The sequence below is a fragment of the Lepisma saccharinum genome, chromosome 4 (assembly GCF_977018435.1).
Source record: "Lepisma saccharinum chromosome 4, izLepSacc3.1, whole genome shotgun sequence".
Lineage (NCBI taxonomy): Eukaryota > Metazoa > Arthropoda > Insecta > Zygentoma > Lepismatidae > Lepisma > Lepisma saccharinum.
The window spans coordinates 89,242,047-89,262,364 of NC_139232.1; the positions used below are offsets into that span (position 1 = coordinate 89,242,047).

General features: G+C 38.5%; 1 protein-coding gene across 1 annotated transcript in view; it reads left to right on the forward strand.

Annotated features, from left to right (window-relative positions):
- LOC145987257 (uncharacterized) overlaps positions 1-15,781 on the forward strand; it is a 563,513-nt gene extending 547,732 nt beyond the window's left edge. Inside the window, exon 6 of the mRNA XM_083121773.1 lies at positions 14,429-15,781. Within this exon, the coding sequence (XP_082977899.1) occupies positions 14,429-14,505 (77 nt within the window). The 3' untranslated portion in view covers positions 14,506-15,781. The remainder of the gene's footprint in view (positions 1-14,428) is intronic.
- Positions 15,782-20,318: the final 4,537 nt, after the last annotated feature.

Below are 20,318 nucleotides of genomic sequence, written 5' to 3' on the forward strand. Positions count from 1 at the left end.
TGTTGATGAAAGAACAAATCAATGAAATCTGAAAGCAATTGTGGATAGACTTCCAGTACGTACCTGTTACAGGTTATGAAGTTGACAAATTCTAGGTGCTGCAAAGGTACCATCTGGAACAGGAGGTAAAAGGAAACACTATTCAGCTGCTAGCTGCTCGTTTGGGAGGTGCTTCATGACATTGTGTGTATGAATTTCGATACAACAGCTTCCAAGACAGGCACTATGAGAGGTATCTGCATTCTTCTGGAACAATGTATTGCAATAGATTTGTTGTATTTAGCTTGCAGGCACCATACCCACAAACTGCGAGGAACAAGTTGGAGGCCGATTTGCGGTATCTTGAAGCTGAGCTGGTTAGAGAGATGGTATGTTTCATGCAATAGCAAGAAATGATAACTTGTCTTAAGGATTTTGATGAAACCTGGAGTTCTATATGAAACTGGCAGACTCCCAAGGCTTACAAATAAAGGGTCTGTTTGATTTGATTAATCCCGTTTTCCTTTGCATCTTATGTTTGCTTCCAGCTAATGTTGATTTCAGGTTCCAGTATGAACCGAACTGGACTGACTTGCACAAATTCTAAAAAGCCAAAGCAATCGTTTTCACTGAAGGTTGTCAATGATACTGTTGAACGTTTAATGCCTCTTATATCCAACTTTAATGAGTCAATAACAAGGGGAAAAAAGTTAAATGGAAAGCTTAAGTCGTCGAGCACCAAGGAAGTCATGTTTCAGACGCTTGGATTTTGTAGAAGTTGATTTTGAAATTAACACCGAATGAATATTTAAATTTATGTAATTTATTTTTTAAATAAATTGCAATTTTATAATAAATAATTGTATTGTTGTGATAACAATTCATTTCATAGTGCAAATAGTACAATTTGCTTATTAATTATTCATGTTGTAAACGTCCCATATATATCTGATATACATTACATATACATCCTTACGATAAAACTTCATGTCGCTTGAGCGACCTCTACATTTTTGCCAATTTGGTTGAATTTTTGCAATGAACCCTCTATGGATAGAATTTTGAAACAGTAGAGAAAAAAAAATTGCCACAGTATATCTACACTTCATGAGCTACTAAAAACTTATTTTGAGAATAATATCTTCTGGCTTGTATTTTTGTAATATTTTATAAATGTGACAAATTTGTAGCATCAGGCATAGGAGATTGTTTCAGTGATCAAGATAAATTATTATTATTTTTAAATATTCAACTTTATTCACATAATTTCCTTTTATAAAGAGTAATTACATTAATGGAATTTGTCAAGAATTTATGTAAATATTAACAACATTCTAAATATATTTGTTAAACATAATGATGATAATTATAATTGTTACTCTTTCCTGTAATGTACACTTTTCTTTTACATTTAGTTACTCTTTGTGAAAATTCAGAAAACAGTTTCTTTTTCTTTTCAAGCAGAGGTTAACGCCACATTTTTGACACATTATGGATGGAGTACCTTTACAATTGGGCATTTTGCACCGACCTCTGTTATCAGATACATATGGCCAATGCCCCACACTGTCTGTACATACGAACATTCTTCTGGGGTATTGGCTTGGGTGCATGACCTATTCTCTTTATATCTTTGTATTCTTCTTCAACACTTGCAGATGGTCGTCCCCTTTTCTTACCACCGATTTCTTTATTTGCTCTGCATAGAGCATCAGCAATTTCAGCTTTGAACCTACAAAGTGGACTCTGATTGGACTGAGACACACCAAAGAAATCACAGTCTCTCCCATATAAGAGCCAGCAAGTTACTATCACCATATCCAAGGAATGGAAAACAAGCGATGGTAGTACTTCTTAGATCTAATTGTTATTCTATATAATGCAATTAGAGGGTCCAAGAGGTCAACACCCCCATAAACTTATTGTAACACAATACCATAGATGGACAGTCTACTTCAACCCTGTGTTTAGAAGTCTTGTCCCATCGTTTTACTTTGCCCAAGGGTTCTGCACTAGCAAAGGTTGATACATGTACAGCAGCTCTATTATCATGCCATTTGACAACTCTTACTTTGTGTACTTCAACATCAGAAGGAGTCTACCCTTTTTTTTCAATTCTTTATCAGTGGTTAGTGGACATCCTTTGGACCGCACATAAAAATTAAATCTTATAAACTGTAATTACATATCCATAGGTATTATAGACGAGTAAACGCCTGAGCTATTGTTTGCAGGGACAAATTTGGAAAAATCTCCCACCGTACACAACCCATCTTATAAATCGGCCCCGTGGAAAACCAACCTGTCGTGCCAGACCAATGTTGAAATGATACATTCAGCGAGAGCCACATACGCATCATTTTATAGTCGATAATCTTAATATCCATCGCCGCGGTTCACCTAGTAGCACAAATACGCGACGTTAATTACAGCCAACCATCCATTGAACTTCATCATACAGGTATTCACGAAATAATACCGGAAGTTAGATCCATACCGTCGACATATAATCTTTATACTCATCCTGAGATTTCATCGAAAGATTTAGGTTATTACAACGCTATCTCATAAAAGGATTCTCAACTTTTCTGTTAAGCGTCCCTGATTGGCAAACCTCTTTGAGATATTACTTTGCTAGCCAATCCTGGTTAGACGTGCGACCCACCTGAAAAAAAGCAGGAGGATTACCTCCCCCGACCCCCTCTTGCAGAGCAGGTTTGTAATGATCCATTAACTCGCATAATTACCCTTCCACTTACGCTAAATGATAGCAGGAACTGGAGAGCAATCAATCACTTTGCCAGACACATTCCCTTGTTGAGCTATACTGCCGCGCTTAGAGCGTCTTCTCCCGCCTTTTCAACTAGTTCTCGCACCTGTTTTGCGCATGCGCGTATTCATCCTCGTTATTGCGTTTTTTGTGGATCGGTGTGTACTTGTCGCAGCTGCCTTATCGTGTTTAACGGCACATTTGGGCCTGTCGTGATGACATACAGGATCATGTTTGTCAAATCTGTGATTTTTAAATTAAAGCTAATAAGCCAAATCGTTAGTTTTTGCTTCAAACAAGTTCTTGTTGCCTCACAAAAAATAAACTCCTGTTTCTTTGCGTGAACGAATTTAGTTACTGAACCAAGTCAAGGTCATGCCTCTACCTCCCAGCCTTAACCCATTCCCTACCTTCTTCCTACTTCTACTCGGAACACAGCGGCCTGGCTGCAGTGTTGCCAGTAGCATTGTAGTGATTCTCAGAAGATTCATCTGTCCATATACACTCTGTTACAGCTATCTCTGGAGCCGGAGAACGGAAACAATCTCTGCGCAAGTACACGCGAGATGGTTCCACCAATGAACACGTGATAGGAACGGGATTGCGTGGAGGGGGAGCGACTGCAGTTACCAGCCTTCTCAGCAGCGTGTGCTGCTTCGCGCTGCCCACTCGATTGCCCGCCTTCACTGCCGCTATGCGTGACCTTGCTCCAGAAATAGTTGGGACAGGATATACTACCTAAATTGGGCAAGCACAAGCAACAATTCTATATTACACTGGAATATACACTACTTAATTCTAAAATTTGTCAGTCAGGAATGTTTATTACTTTGAAAAATACAATTTATGAAGTGAGAATAGTGTACACAACACACATAGTCAGAATGTTACAGTGTAAATCAATTAAAAAGGTCCAGAATATTTACCTTACTCTCTCTCTGAATTTCAGTAAATAACTGAATTCTTGTTAAGTCACTTCGCACGAGAAACGACGGACAAATCTTATACACACTTCGTTAAAACTTTTTCGTCTGTCAAAAACATTTCCTCCTCGTTTTGTTTTTCATTCTGTTCCTTAGTCTTTAAATTTTCTCTTCCTTGTTTCAATATTTCTCTTCTTTTCTCTCTCCCTCTCTCTGGTTTCTTTATTTCTTTATTTTCTATCTCCCTCATTTCTTTCTCTTCTATTTTCATTTCTCTCTTTCTTTTCTCTCTCCCTCATTTCTTTCTCTTATATTTTCATTTCTCTCATTTCTCTCTCTACCCCATTTCTATCTCTTATATTTTCATTTCTCTTTCCCTCATTTCTTTCTCTTACTGAGGACCCTTGGGGAAAGATATTTAGAGAAAGGAAAGGAGGTGTTTGTAGTATTTGTAGACCTGGAGAAAGCATTTGATAGAGTGAATTGGGTTAAACTTTCTGAAGAAAATGTGTGTAGATTGGAAAGAGACGAGACTTCTAAGCAACTTATACATGAATCAACGAGTTAAAGTGAGAACAGGAGACGAAATGACAGAACGCTGTGAAATTGGAAGAAGAGTACGACAAGGATGCTGCCTATCGCCCACTTTGTTTAATATCTATTTAGAAGATATAGTGAAAAATTGTTTCCAGAGCACAGGAGGTGTCAAATTGGGAGGAAGATGAATAAACAGCATAAGATTTGCTGATGACATGGCATTATTCGCTGAGGATGAAATTACCATAAATAGTATGTTAGAAGAATTAAACAGCAGCTGTGAGCAGTATCGGATGAAGATTAATGTAAAGAAGACAAAGGCAATTGTTATAGGACGGAAACCAAGGAATATTAATGTGAGAGCAAGCAGTGAAAGAATCCAGCAAGTAGATAGCTTCAAGTTCCTCGGACACACTATAAGCGGTGACATGAGCTGCTAACAAGAAGTGAAAATGAGAATCGCAATAGCAGAAGAAGCTTTCAATAGAAGAAAAATGTTTTTTGTGGACCCATGGACATACGTCTAAGGAAGAGATTAGTGAAATGTTTCGTGTGGAGTTTAGCACTATATGGTGCAGAGACCTGGACGTTGAGAAGAAATGAAGAGAAACGACTCGAAGCTTTTGAAATGTGGACATGGCGAAAAATGGAGCGTGTAAAATGGACGGACAAGGTAAGAAACGAAGCCGTACTGAAAAGAGTTGGTGAAAAAAGATCTATACTGGAGACCATCAAGAAGAGGAAAAGAAACTGGTTAGGACACTGTCTAAGAAGGAACTACCTGCTAAGGGATGCCTTGGAGGGAATGGTTGAAGGAGGAAAAGTCCGTGGAAGAAAGAGATATCAGCTTATGGATGATATTAAATTAACTGGGTCGTATGCTATTACGAAGCGTAAGGCAGAGAATAGGGAAAGCTGGAGAATGCAGGGAAATCCTGCCAATTAGGCAGAAAACAATGAATGAATATTTTCATTTCTTCTCTCCTTCTTTTCTCACTGCCATATTTCGTTCTCTTATATTTTCATTTCTCTCTTTCTCATTTCTCTAGTTCTAATACATTATCATTTATCTCTTCCTTCTCTCTCTCCCTCATTTCTTTCTCTTATATTTTCATTTCTCTCTTTTTATATCTCTCATTTCTTTATTTCTCTTATATTTTCATCTCTCTCTCCTCTCTTTAATTATCTTCTTTTCATTCTCTATTGCTTTATTCATATATATATATATCTTTTTTTCTCTCGTTCATAAAACATTTACTCCTTCCAATAACACGTAAACATAACTTCATGTTATTCCACTTAAAGACGCAACTTTTCGAGGCCTCTTTGATGACGTAGTGGTAACATCATTGCCTTGTAATCAAGGGATACTGGGTTCCATAGCTGGTGGAATCATATAGTTATTCTAAGCCCACTTTGTTTTTTTTTTAAAAAAAGAACATATCCTGGATCCAACTTTAAAATGTCAAATCCCGATTAGCCTACACGTGAGTACGTTTTTCGACTTGCAGCCCCCTTTGGAAAATGTTGATCCTCAAAAGCAACAAAAATCGCCACTTATTATCCAAATTATCTCATTCAACACTAAATGTAAGTTTTGAACTACTATTGTCATTAACCTTCATTGTGTTAACATGAGTAAACTCGAGCATTGTTATTTTCCCATTTCTCCCATTATATTATTTGCATTACGACAGTATGAACGGATGAGCGGTCTTCTATGCTTTTAAAGAAAGGCACTAATTGCCTCCACTAATATATGTTGTCAGAAATGGCTGTATTGTTAATTGTCTCACCTGTTATTTTACGTTCCAACCGAGAAAGTGGTTGCTCAAAGGTTTTTAGTTGGCTGTTCGACAATAGAAGGTCTACATTACGCGGAGACAATGCATAAGCGCTCCTGGGCAACGAGAGTAATTCGTGTCATAACGACGTACATGAATTTGTTTCCCTGGATTTATGACTCTTTTAAAATCCCTGCGGCTCTGTGACTCTAGTTGTTGGAACCGGGGACCCAGTTATCTTGAATGATGCAAAACAACTCTGCGGGCAAAGGAATAGGATAAACTGTACGTGCAGAGATGACGTCACATTTTCACCTGCATGAATACATGATGTTACGACTGTTTCTATTGTGTGGGTCTTTTTGGTGTTTGCCGCAGTTGATGAAAAGCATGAGTCTTTTGCAGAGTATTGGTTGAGATGAAATCAAGCATCTGTTACGGCTCCAAATACTAAGTGTAAAACGTTATGTGAAACAAATATACGGCTCTTTTAGGGGAAATGGCCGTGAAAAGTGTGCCAAAGTTTGTTTGAAGTCCATTTTAAGCAGGGGTATTACAATTAGTGGCGAGGGAGGGTTGCAGCCAACCCACACGAGAACGTTTCACAACTATCTTGGTGGATTCACGTACACACTAGCAGAGAGGTAAAATGAGAGATGAAGCAGAATGAAACAGTGGAAGAGCGGAAAGGGTGAAAGAGAGGAAAATAGATTAAACACGTAAGAGAAGAGGGGGAGGAAGGAACATTTAAGGTAGAATAAAGAAACATGGAAAAAGAAGTATAGAAAGATGTCAAGAGGAGAAGAATATAGGAAGAAAGAAAGATATAAGAAACAGAGGTAGAGAGGAAAGGATGAGAGAAAGGAAAATAAATGAAAAAGTAAGAGAAGAGGGAAGGAATTAAAAATTAAAGGTAGAATAAAGAAAAAGGAGGAAAGCAGATAGGAGAGAAAAGAATATGAAGAAGTAGAGACATAGGAGAGTATAGGAAGAAAGAAAGATATGGAGAACAGAGGAAGAGGAAAAAGGATCAGAGAAAGGAAAATAATTAAAAAAAACGTAAGAGGAGGGGGAAGGAAGGAACATTTAAGGTAAAATACTGGAAGAAGACAAGCAGAAGGGATGGAGAAGAATAGTGATAAGTAAAGAGATAGAACAGTATAAAAAGAAATATATAGAAAACAGAGAGCTAAAGAAAGAGGAACAGATAAAGAAAAATGCTAGAAAGAAAGTGTGACAAAAGGAAAAAGGTGAGGGTGAAACAGAATAAGGAAGACAGAGGGAAGAAAGAAAAAGAGGAAAGATAAGGAAAAGATAAAAAAGAGGATGAGAGAGAGAGAGAAGTTGGGATGACATAAACAACAAAAACTTGAGGTTTGAAGCTAATGCTCAGTTTATACACAAATGGGCTAATCGAGACTGGACTTACAATTTAAAGTGGAATCCGAACCACGATGTGCTTCAAACGGGTATCGAAACGGAGACCCTTTCATTGCATGATAACGTCTTTACCACTACGCTACCGCGAGTCCGGAAAGGAAGAACATAAGAGAGACACTATGAAATATTTCGTTCACCTACAAGAAGGCTCAAACAAAATCACTGAGAACGCCATTGAATTGAACCTTAGATGGGCTAATTAGGATGGGTCTAAATCTTAAGATGCTATATGAATCAATGTACAGCTTGAGCTGATACGTTATTGAGGATGAGTAGAAAATACAGATTCACGCTCTTCTATGTATATCGAGACAACGTGCAAAAATGGACGTCAGGAATTACAAGTGGTACCGAACATAAGACTCCGTATTTAGTATGCCAAGAAACATAACCGGGATCGTAGATACAGAATGAGTTTAAGAGCTGAAAAATGTGGACAGAAAAATAACGAAACACATACAACCGGAAAAATGGATGCGAATGTAATGAGATGTAAACCATATTGAATGAATTCTGAGTAAAAATTGTTACGCAAAAACCACACCGAAAGAAAAAGAATAAATGAATTTCCTCCAAAACTGAAAAATTGCTTTTTCTTTTTTTCCCTGATGTACAAGAACCGCTTCGAGACAACTGGTATAATTTTCCCAACCAGCTCTAACACAATCGAGCAATTCCTACTTCCCGAATTGATTTCCCCCCTCCCCTCCTGTCTTCGGTCCTTTTCTGAAATACGACAAAAATATATGGCCAGCACAAAATGTTAACTTTTGCGGATATGGATGTCCCATACAGATGCTTTCAATTACGGGGTTCTCTTTCCCGCAAAGGAAGAAGAGGAAGAAACCTCGAAAAAGGAATAAGGGACAGTTTCTCTCTTCTCCTTGCCGACCACGTATAGGAGAGGCAAGATTAAAAACTAGAGCGTGTATGTAAGAGGGAGAGGTGGAGGGGCGTGAGACGGAAAAACGAGGGCGCTGTAGGATGCGGAAGATAAAACGTTTTCCGGGACCCGTGGTGTTGTGCGGGCAGTAAATATTCAGGCGCAGCCGCCGAGACGGTATCCCGCTGTAAATTAATCTTGCCGAAATAAAAGAGCGGGGTGGGGGGTTTGAGGGGGGCTGGAGGGGGAGGGGGCGTGATGCCGCAAGAGAGGCCGGCTATTAAGGGGTACGAGCTTTGAGTTGTTGATTCTAAGCTACGCAAGTCGCATCCTTATGTCCCTTAACTCGTGAGGGCGAAAATTGTTATTAAAAAACCCATTCCTCTTTCTTCTTCCTTTTTTTTTTTTGCCGGTACCCACTTTTACAAAGTGTTAATCCTCCGAGATGGCATGAGGAATGCTCATATCCGAGCTCCTTTCTCATCTTCGTTATTGCATCGGAATATTCTTCATAAAAGGGGGAAGTAGTGGCCCCCGTTTCTCCCTCCTTTTTATCTTTGACGCCGCAAACAACTTAACAGAGCTTTATTGGTGTAGTTTGGGTCAGTGTTTCTGAAACCGAAGGTTTTGTACCCATATGCGCAAACTCAGATTAAGCTCTTATTTAAAGTGAGATACACATTGAAAAGCAAATTACCCTGATTCTGGAATCGAAGTTACAACCTTTACATTATCAGTTATACATTAATATTTAGAAGGAGAACGAGGCATTTATAAGTTAATATGAGTTCATTGGGACAGAAAAGAAAATAAACAAAAACAATCTGTACATCGAACATCTGAAGCTTGAAATATAAAAATAGACTTGCAAGAAACGTTTATCCACTCGTATACTATCTAGTGTTGTCGCCTTGTAATCAAGGAGTCGCCGGTTCGATATCCGGTGGAGGCACATAGTGGTTCGGATCCCACTTTAAACTGTACCTCCAGTCCCTATTAGCCTTATGTGCATGAAGTAGACTTAAAACACCAAATCAATTAATCAATCGTATACTATCATAGATTCCAAAGGCTAAAATATACAAGACAATTATTGTACCTTTAATTTTGTATGTCCGTTAATACTGTAAGGGGAACAGAAATTATGAATTTCTGAAAATTAAAATCTTAAGAAGCATATTTGTACCTAAAATAGGTGTGACTATGGTGCGGAGAAGGTTGCTTAACACCATAGTACATGATGTATATTCTCCCCTGCTATTATTATAATAATGAAACCAAGACTTCGATTGTCACGCCGTGTAGCACGTTTGGGAGAGGAGAGAAAATTTGACAGAAATTTAGTTGGGAAACCTTATGGCATGGACAAACAAAACACTTTCCGAGAGAGGGAAGGAGATATATACTTTGAAATTGTGGAAAGGATTTAATTTGAATTATTTTCATGGTGTGACGTCGATAGGGAGGCGAGGAGAGGGCAGCTGCCCCTCCAACGTTTTACCAGATTTTGCTCCTGTACTATAACATCCTAATTCTAAGCCTTTTGTACCAACAGAAAGTAAACTATCTTTGCTGCACAGTTTTGCCACCAGTGGCCGCTTCTGGTCCCACGTAATAAACACAATGAACCAAATACATTTTTTCACCGCTAGTTTTCCAGAGGGAAAAAGTGTCCCTCCTTGCCCCCCGATAGATACCTTCACGATGGCATGAGGCTTTTAGGAACGCCAGTACGATGATGGAATGGCAATTTTACCTGAAGGAAAGTGACAAAGATGGTTACGTGTGGATTGACTTCCTCAGTATAGGGAGAGATTGAAGACATATGTTGCTGTGGAAACAAATCTTCGGGTGTTTCAATACCATAGGGTTAGTTAAATATACTTATAAATTATCTAACTTATAACCCTTGGCGGAACAGCCCTTGAGGGCCAGGGCCTACCTATATACTGCGGGCCTCACTCTCACATCCCTCAGCAGAGGTGGAAGATCATCGAACCAGTTGCGGGGTGATGTGTGATCAGCACGACGAACTCCCAGTCGTTGCTGTAGGTTTCCATGACCGGGACCTAACTTATACGTTATTTGTAATTTTCATTGGTCCGTCCAATTGTCTGTTGGAACCAATAATAAAACATATAGTCGCACGATTATTATTTGTTTATAGTGAAGTCAGATTAGCTACTATTGACCACACATAGAAACCGAAACGTATGAATTTACCCACATATGTTGACTCTTATAACAGATTAACGTGCAAAAACTGCAAATTATGCAGTTTCTGTTCCATGTGATGCACTAAAATGCATCAATTTGGAAGATCACGATCTTCACAAAGATAACAAAATGATACATTTTACTGTATCGATTAATGCAATAAAAGTGTTTCATCCGTGATTTGATGCATTTCGAGCTCTGTGTGTACCCTTGGAATGCATGATACAACTTAAACATGATATCAGGAATGTTCGTCAAACAGAGCAATTTAATAGTGTAACAGTGGTTCTATAAGCGACCACACTGAAAGGAAATATTACCTTCTAATCACACTGATTTCTCTTCGCCGCACTTTCCTTGGCTGTAACCGCAATGATTCGTAAACCCGAAACATCTACGCCTCACCGTTTCAAAGCCACCGGATGCAGCAGATCATGTCAGACGACCGAGAGCTGAGATCTTCGAGCGTATCTTCCAACGAGTATCCGAGAACAATAAATTTTTCGGAAACGTGGAAATATGACCCGGCTCATGTAGCCCTGTCCCGGCAGAGAACATATGGTATAGGCGCCAGCCAGCAATATGAGCCAGGTTAAAAGTTATGAAGGACGTAAATTTGGCTCATCTGAAAACATGTTCCAAGGCCCCGTGGAACAGCCATCCCGCCACCAGTGAAGACATTGTTCATACGGGCACGTGGCGTGTGTGGTGCAAGTCAAAATTGTAGAGAGACAGAATTTCATGCAACAAAAGAAGTGCATTGTTGATGATATTAATCTGCACATGCTGGGAGCACGAACAGAAAGTTGGTTAGTGCATTCTCCGTTAGATCTCTCTTTTTATCTCAGTGTCTGTCGCCGCTGTGTGACATGTTAGGAGCTATTACGAATCCCAAACTCTTGCCCTTTCGAGAGCTTCATCGTGTAATGAAGTTTCCCTCCCGGTTCCTATGGAAGTGGTTATGCAGCGTGGCATCTGTCTTGTCGGCCAAGAAGCGGGAGGGCGTGGAAAGTTAATTATGGCTGTGTCGGCTGCCTGAAGACTGTTGACAAGGGCCTCAGCATTTTTCCCTCTCGGGCTTTTTCTTGCTTGGTCGGGTTGCTCAACCTTTCTCTTGGAGCCACCAACATTCTTCTTCCTGTTCGTGTAAGGTTCTCTGTTTTCTTAACAGTGCACTTCGCTTTTCCTCAAATTCACTGCAGTTTGAGGCAACAACATCTGAAGACATACCTTCACGCCACGTTTCATTCTAGGCTAATTGAGTTGCTAAGTCCACTTTGTACACGAATAAGCTAATCGATACTGGGTCTACAGTTTAACGTGATATCCGGACCATTATGGGCCTCCGCCGGGTATCGAACCCGAGATCCATTGATTACCAGGCGACGACGTTACGTCGGATTTGATTTCTCGGTGGAGGTGCATTGCATACATGTTCACATCCAACTTGACTTGATAGATTTCGATTATTTTACCATTTCTGCCACTTTTGGTTAATCGCGAAGATGAGGATGAGTGATGAAATTGATGAAGGGCAAAGCATACCCATGCCCAGGCTGGGATTCGAACCCGACCTGGCCTCGTAGCGCGCTGTGCTGTGTTTTGCTTTAGCTGTACTCTAGATATCTATGATAGTAGAGTAGCTTGGCACCAAAAATCTATTTTATGTCACAAATCTTTAGCTTGGTGTCCATCACGGTTTGGCTGTTCTTTGTGAGTGTCCCTTCATAAGTTTCATCTGATCACCAATCATTTTCAACGTCACGATTAGCTAGAAGTGACAGAAAAACAAAGTAAAATTATAAAAATACAATGCAACAACTGTTACAAATATCTATACAAGGTGAAATCGAACCACACAAGCTCTAGAAGAACGTCAAAACCGATGATTTTTTTTAAATTTGGAAGAAGGATTTTTCAAGGAGTTAGATTCTAGAAAACGAATTTTTTGGCATAGGCGAAACGTCCAGCGTTGCTTCATTCTGAAGGTACATTCCAGGTAAATTTACTTTGACTTAAAGTGAACTTAAGCAAGCTTACTTTAAATGAGGTTTCGTTCCGGTCAACTCTATCTCCGTATCTAAGACAGCTAACCGAAATTTGATGGGACTGAAGAATCTAGAAAATATACAACCAGACAGTCGTCAATAATCGATCATCTACAATCTAAGAAACTGACAAACCTTTAGATCGAAAAAATATAAATTTGGCTATACTAACGCGACATAAAATTCATTTAAGTTGTTCCAACCTTGTGTCTATTGAAGGAAAGCATCGATTAATGTTTGAATGTTGTCATAGTTCCTAAACTTTTCCAGGCACAACAATGAAATTTTGTGAACTGAAAGGCATGTGAAATAACAAATTGAACATTCTCAATTTACCCATGCAAGTGGTAACATTGTCGGCTTGTAATCAAGGGACCTTGGGTTCGATACCCGGTGGAGGCAAATAGAGATTCGACTCTCACATTAAACTGTAGGTTCAGTCCCGATTAGCCTTTCTGTGCATAAATTGGACTTGAAACCAAACTCAAACACACTAAATTAGCATGTCCATTAGTCTGCTGTAGTACACAATATATATCCATCATCAACAGAAAAAATACTTCAGACAAAAAAAGTAAATTTGTGCAAACTAAACGTTTATCAAATATTAGTCTATCACGATACAAAATAGCCTAAATGTTTACATAGTTAAAGTATTTCTAACGAATAAAACATAGCAATCCATCAAGCAGTTGGAGCTCTAAATAGCTCTTATATTGTTATCAATCTTTTTTGACATGCACAGTATGACCGCCCTCAAAAGTGGGAATTGTTATCCTGTATGCATGCAGACAGACGGTTTTGTTTCGAGGTTGCAAATGACAATTATATTTTCCTTTGTAAAACGATGGCCGCGGTGGCTCAGTCGGTAACGCGTCTGACTACCATGCTCAAGGTCCCGGGTTCGATCCCCGGCCGGTTCAAATCCGGGAACTTTTCTAACGGTGGAAGCGGCCCCGGCGCCCACCCAGCGTCGAATAACATGGGTACCTGGGGGAAACCCTGGGGGGTAAAGGCGGTCAGGGGCGTGATGCTGATCACATCACCCCCACTCACGACCGGATCAAGAAAGTGTGGGGCGTTACCCCCACACCCCCTATACGCCTTCATGGCGTGGTGCTATGCACAGGGGAACACTTTACTTTTTTACTTTTTTTTGTAAAACGATTATTTTTTTTAGTTCACCACGGAGGCACTACGTAACCAATCCTTTGAAGTGTGAATTTCTCAGTACAAAACTTATTTTGATGAAATGGATGTAGAAAATGGAAGTAGCTGCAATTATAGGCTTAACTTTGCGGAGGCAAGGGGCCACTTTCCCCCCAAATTTTCAGGGTTATTAAAATTTACAAGTTAAGGATATTTTCATTAACCTCATGGGATCCGACCCTCTTAGAACAGACTAATTATTAGCAAAACAGTCCTGAATGCTATTTTTAAGGGAGTAAATCTCTTCGATTCTGCCCACTCCTCCAAGGTAAAAATTTCCTGTTCTCCCCTGCCGAAAGTTATATTCTTATCCCTTCCCCCCTTCCCATCCCTATAGTTGTGCCCCAAGTTACGCCCATGGCTGCATCCACTGCCTCGGGTAGTCTCTTGTGTCACATTTAATCGTAAGAGACAATGGAAATTTCCACACCGTAGTATCGTTGCAAGTTCTTTCTGAAAATTTTGTTTTGTGGTATTCCAATATGCGACATATCAATTTGGTGTGGAATCTCCCTTAAGAACTTCTAATAAACGTTGCATCTTAGCAATACCCTCCTCCCTCACTCAAAACCAGAATCATTCTATTCATATTTCATGCCAGATTCAATTTTTAACAATTATTTTTCTTGTAATTTCAGATATCGGGTGTAAACTGAAAGCTACCGTGCATGTGGTTGTGACATTATCCTTGCTTCTTGTATTGTGTTGGAGATAGCATTGTGGCGAAGCTACCAAGTGACTTTCAAGTGACCACGACAGACAAGAAGATAGCTGTGTGTGTGTGCGTGTGATATACCATCGGCAGTACAAGGTAACCCTCAATGAACTGTGGCGGCAAAGTTATAAGACTTTCTGCAAGTCAAGAAATCGCGGGGCCTGAGCTATATACCAAAAGAAAATTTTGTAATGCATCACGTTAACTAGGTTTAAAGGTATGTTTTCAATTCGCCTAGCACAATGGCTGAGTGCTTCCAAGCACCATACTATCTGGTTGTAAGATTGCATTTGCAGATTTTCTGTAAAAGGTGCATTGCATGCTGGTAAAAATGTTAACGGTAAAGCATAAGAAGCATATTGTACACGAACTGCAAGGATGGCGAATGAAAATATGGTTGATAAGAATGATGTCATGGAGGAATGAGATATGTTTCATAAAGGTGCCAATAATAAGACATATAAAATTTGTTTGGGGAAAGAACATTGACGTTCACAGTGCAAAAAAAATGTATATTTTAGTGATCTGTGTAGAACTTGTATCTACGATTGCCAGTTTCTATGTTGTACATAGACGGATAACAAAACAAGAATGGACCCACATGATCCCAAGTATATTATGTTGTAAAATACTAATTTATGTTATCTAACATTAACAAAAAAACACCTTTATTCTTCCCCAAATACCTTTCTCCATTAAAGCATACAATACATTCCACAAATAAGACTTGAAGACTTTATGTAATTTTTGTGTGACTTGACCCGAAGTGTTGTAACCACAGAACACTTGAAAAATGTGACCTAAAGAATGAATAGTTTCTGTGGGACTACTGAAGTGAATATAATTACCATTGTCGATTTGTATAATATTATTTCATATGTAATCAAACGATACATGTACAGGAAAAATTTATAAGACTTTTGAGTGAGATTTTTAATAGTAACGATTCGAGTTATTGAACATGGCTGCATTCGAGAAAGAAACAAAAAATGACAAATTATACTTTGTTTGGTGTTATTTGGCATTTCTTAGAAAATTTGTTTAGAAGATTCTCCATTTTGTGAAAAAAAGTGAGCAGGTCTGTTTACTTTCTTTTATTATGTTGTTGCGTACTACAGTTGTTCTGTTGGTACTATTGTACAAGAAATTATGGAATTGCAAGCGATGACTTTTTAATGAATTCTTTCTTGGAATACGTTCTGTCTTCACGGATAAATACGGAAAATAATGGAATAGCATAAATTGATGGTAATAGGATTGTACAAATGGTGCATTCTACAGGATGTACAAAATGATTTGTTAGCTAATAAAGTAAGAAATAGAATTGGTTTATGAAAGTTATGTCTCTGCGTTTTATGTCAATCCGTAACATTTTTTATGTGTACAATTTCAGATAAATGATGGTCATAATGTTACATTTCAGAGTTTGTTCAGTGTATATCAGGTCTTAATATGTAAATTCATTGCTTTGAGAAGAGTTTCCTTGTCTGTCCTGTCTTGTATGTAGACGTGCTCCAATGGATGATAATCAGCGAACAACTTCCTCCACAATGCATTGCTTGAAATCACGGCCGCCGCCATATTTCTGTCAAACAAATCAGATTCTGCATTGAAAATAGCCAGGTAAGAATTGTGCATGTAGTTGCCGAAGTGATTCAAGGTATGATTGGCATGATCACATGAGAATGTGTACCATATGTGCAGAATGTAAATGTGCGGTGACTGTGGCCAGATAAGGAACTAACGAGTGGATAGTAAATTGTTTGGAACATACAACAATAACACTTTGCATTGACTATACATGACGTATGCCACACTAGAATACAAGGGTAAGAATTAATTGCTACAGAAGTCTAGTTGCAGACCTCAAAGTCTATTCCACTTGGAAAATAGACTAATGATAATGAGTAATATCATGCAGGTTAATCAAGTATTCAAGATTGTTGACGACTATTAAGACACAATTTCAACTTATTCTAGTGTGAAAGTTGGCCCAGTTATTTAAAAATTCGGAGGTTCGAATCTCTTCCAGAACCGACTACTTTTTTTCTCTCTTCCTTTTATTTTCAGGATGTAGTAGAATTCATGCATTGTCTAGTTATAAGGGAAAAAAACATAAAACACTATTCTTGTGGTAAATATAATCACGTGGATGACATGACGGGTGTGTTTTTCCATTTAGCTTCTCCAATAATATTAAATTAGACCCTGCAGGAAGCATAGGGTGGACAGAAAGACATTGGTGAAAACTTTCCGTAGCCCAGTCGAAGATAAAATATGAGGTTGACTGTTAAAAAAAAAAGAAGAAGAATTCTTAGATTCTCTCATTTTCAGTATGTACTGTTACCAAGAAAGCATAGTGTTTCTAGTTTCCAAACACAACTATTTACGTGCAAATTTGCAAGTGACTACCATCCGAAATACTTCTATGAATAGCAGATCTACGGTTTTCTAAATTGTAACCGACTAACTGACACTGCATATCGAACCCAGAACCTGTTGATTACAAGGATTATTTTTTCTCCTTCATTTTAGTCAGGGTAAATGTGTAATAGTGTGTTCCTATCTATCGTAGTAGTGTTGTAAAAACCATTTAAGTTACTTTAGTGTTTCATCACTTGTGAAGGGCATTTTTTTCTTGCTCGTTGGCTTTCAGATGTGCTGATTTTAAAACTTCTATAACTTCTTACTTTCTACTGCACCCGGAAATCTTTGTGGCACATATTATTTAGATATGAACTCAGAGAAAGGCAATATACAACTCTCCAAGACTTGAAGTAAGAATGTGCAAATCATACGACTTGGTCTGAAAACTTTTCATATTTGAATTTTTGCTCGCAATGCCATCACCAACCGATCATTCGGTTTCTGTACAGATAGTACATTATAACTTGGTATTATTAAATAGTTATTTTTACAGGGTAAATGTTCAGCAACTATATCCATATCAGAGAGAACGGTGGCTAGATTCGATGCTTCTTTTTGCATTGTGTAGAATTATATTTAAACCCTTTAACTTGCAGCAGAGTAGTAGTTGCTCTAGAACAGTGGTTTCCAACTTCAAAAGGTCCGAGGGCCAAAATTATATGCAGCAGTTGATTGGCGGGCCGCATTTGTAAGGGGGGGTGGGGGATTAAAAATTACAAAAATTGTAAGTACTGAACTGAGAATGTAGTACCTACTTTCGCAAGACCTAAATTTCTAAAATGAGGCATTAAAAACAATGGAATCACAAATGAAAATTGTATAATTACAATTTACTTCACAAAAACCCAATACTTATGGATGAATTGAAAGAAATGAAAAACACACCATGCAAATAAGAATCCTTCATAGTATGTGTTCAATGTGAAAATTGAGGCCGATCTGCTTCTTTTATTAAAGTTGGAATGTCCACTTCAATTTCTGTATTTGAAAGTCTCAGAAGCTGAAGCAGTGAAGAATCTACCAATCGACTTCTGTAGCGGTTCTTGATGAACTTCATTGAAGAAAAAACCCTTTCACACGTGTATGTGCTGCCGAACATCCATGTCATTCTTTGTCCAAAACTACGAAGGTTTGGAAAGCGTTCGTTTGAAAGGTATTTGAAAAACTCTGGCCCCTTTCCTTGGCTAGTTTGAAGGAACACATCGTCTTGCAAATCATACAATTGAAGTTGGAGAGAAGCTTCTTGTTCTTCGATGTTAACGCCAAGAGGATTGCTAAATAGCTGGATGCTGCTTTAAGTTCTTTAAAATATTTAATCTGGAGTCAAACTCATCCATTATTTCTTTAATATTTGCACTGAAATAAAAAATGTCCAGTGTTTCTTCATCATCTGATAGCCGCCGACAGCTTGGAAAATGGAGCAGATTATTCCTCTCCAAAGTAACGTTGAAAATCTTCAGTTTATTACGAAACCCATTTATGTCTCCCATTAGATCTGACAGCAGCTGGCTTCTTCCCTGCAGTTTCAAGTGCAGTTCGTTCAGATGACCTGTGATATCTGTTATATACGCCAGTTGTTTAAGGAAGTCCATACTCTGAAACTGTTCCTTCATTAAAAATATAACGTATTTTAATATTAATACATAAAATTAATGTATTTTGCAAACTGGCTTCGCGGGCCGCAAGAAAAGGCATCGCGGGCCGCATGCGGGCCGCGGGCCGCCAGTTGGAAACCCCTGCTCTAGAAGTATATTTTTCCACAACTGTGCAATGCAGAAGAGATTGCTCTTAGCGTTAATTTTATTCTTATAAAATTTCAGCTTCAGTACATTCCTACATACACAAGGGAAGGAAAATGATTTTTTGTCTCTGCTTAAGGTGTTTTTTCTTACATGTACTTACAAAATTGGTGGCAGCGATTTTGCTCCAAAACCGGGGGGGGGGGGGGGGGGAGACAGTTTATTTCCATTTTGTAGATAAGGTTTAGCATAGTGCGGGGGCAAAAGTGGCGGAGAAATGCCACCCTCATCGCCGCCACTACAAAATTCATATTTGATGGTAACTATGCCCGAGATAACTGGAAACTATGCATGCAGAAAAATTTATATTAAACCTTATATACGTAATTTATGTAAATACAAGTTTGTAACCTTTCATAATAAAATGAAGAAATGGGTGTTGGTCATTCTAGCAGACAATGACGATGGTAATTCCTGCGACTGCATTGGGACATTCATAAGCCTATGTGTCAGTATTGCTCTAGGAAGCTAACAGTTTTTAATTCGAGTATCTTTGTACCACTGTTGCTATGCATGTTGGACGCAATCTACAATGGGCGTCGGGAGGAAGAGGAGAGGGGGTCTATCTTTGGAAATTGGCATCATTCATTTCAAGTTGTACAAAAGCAGAAAGTTTGTTATTTCGAAGGTTAATAACAGAAATAAAATTAAGTTATTATTCGAACAGAGTAACTACAGTAAAAATTGCGTTAGTTCGAGAAAATGAGTGTAACACCCAGGGACCAGTTTAGGTTTATTATTTTTATCTCTTAATCCAAACAATAAATCGTTCCACAGTTTTCAAATTTTCAAAAGTGAGATTTTGTTATGTGAGAAGTGGCATAACATAAGCTTTGTGACGAATATTTCACTCTAACTTTTAAAGCTTCTTCTTGAACGAACGAGACGTGTAAAAGGTTAATAACAAAACAGAATAGCATTGCTTTTCAGGACATTAACTGTGTAAAAAACAAAGTTAAAAACAGTTGTGCTAGATAGGGCCTCGCTCATGGCGCAATAGTAGCATCATTGCCTTGTAATAAAGGGGTCCCGGGGTCGATACCCGATGGGAGCACAAGTGGTTCGGATCCCACTTTAAACTGTAGGTCCAGTCACGATTAGCCTTACTGTGCATAAAGTTGACTTAAAACGCAAACTCAAAGTTGTGCTAGATATCCATTAATTTCGCGAATCAAGTAGATGAGTCTCTCAATGATATGATGATAATAAATTTGAACTAAAATTAGTTGATTTTATATATATATAATAGTTATTTTTGTATAATAAAAAACATAACGAGAATATTTTTTTCTACGATTGAACTTATCAACAGCCTGATGCCTCTTAAAAACAGATTGTGACGAGGTTCAGACATACCTCCACTTGCTACAATTCACCAACTATCAAAATATTTGGCATATGGAGTACAAGTAGTAGTAACGTTGGAGCCTTGTAATTGTGGATCTCGGCCTCGAAAATGGTTCGGCTTCCACTTTAAACTGTAGGTCCAGTCCCGATTAGCCTCTATCCTCATCAAGTAGATTTAAAATAAAAAGGGGGGGAGTCTGAATTGCAATTTCCACTTTCCCTAAATGGGGATGGAAATTG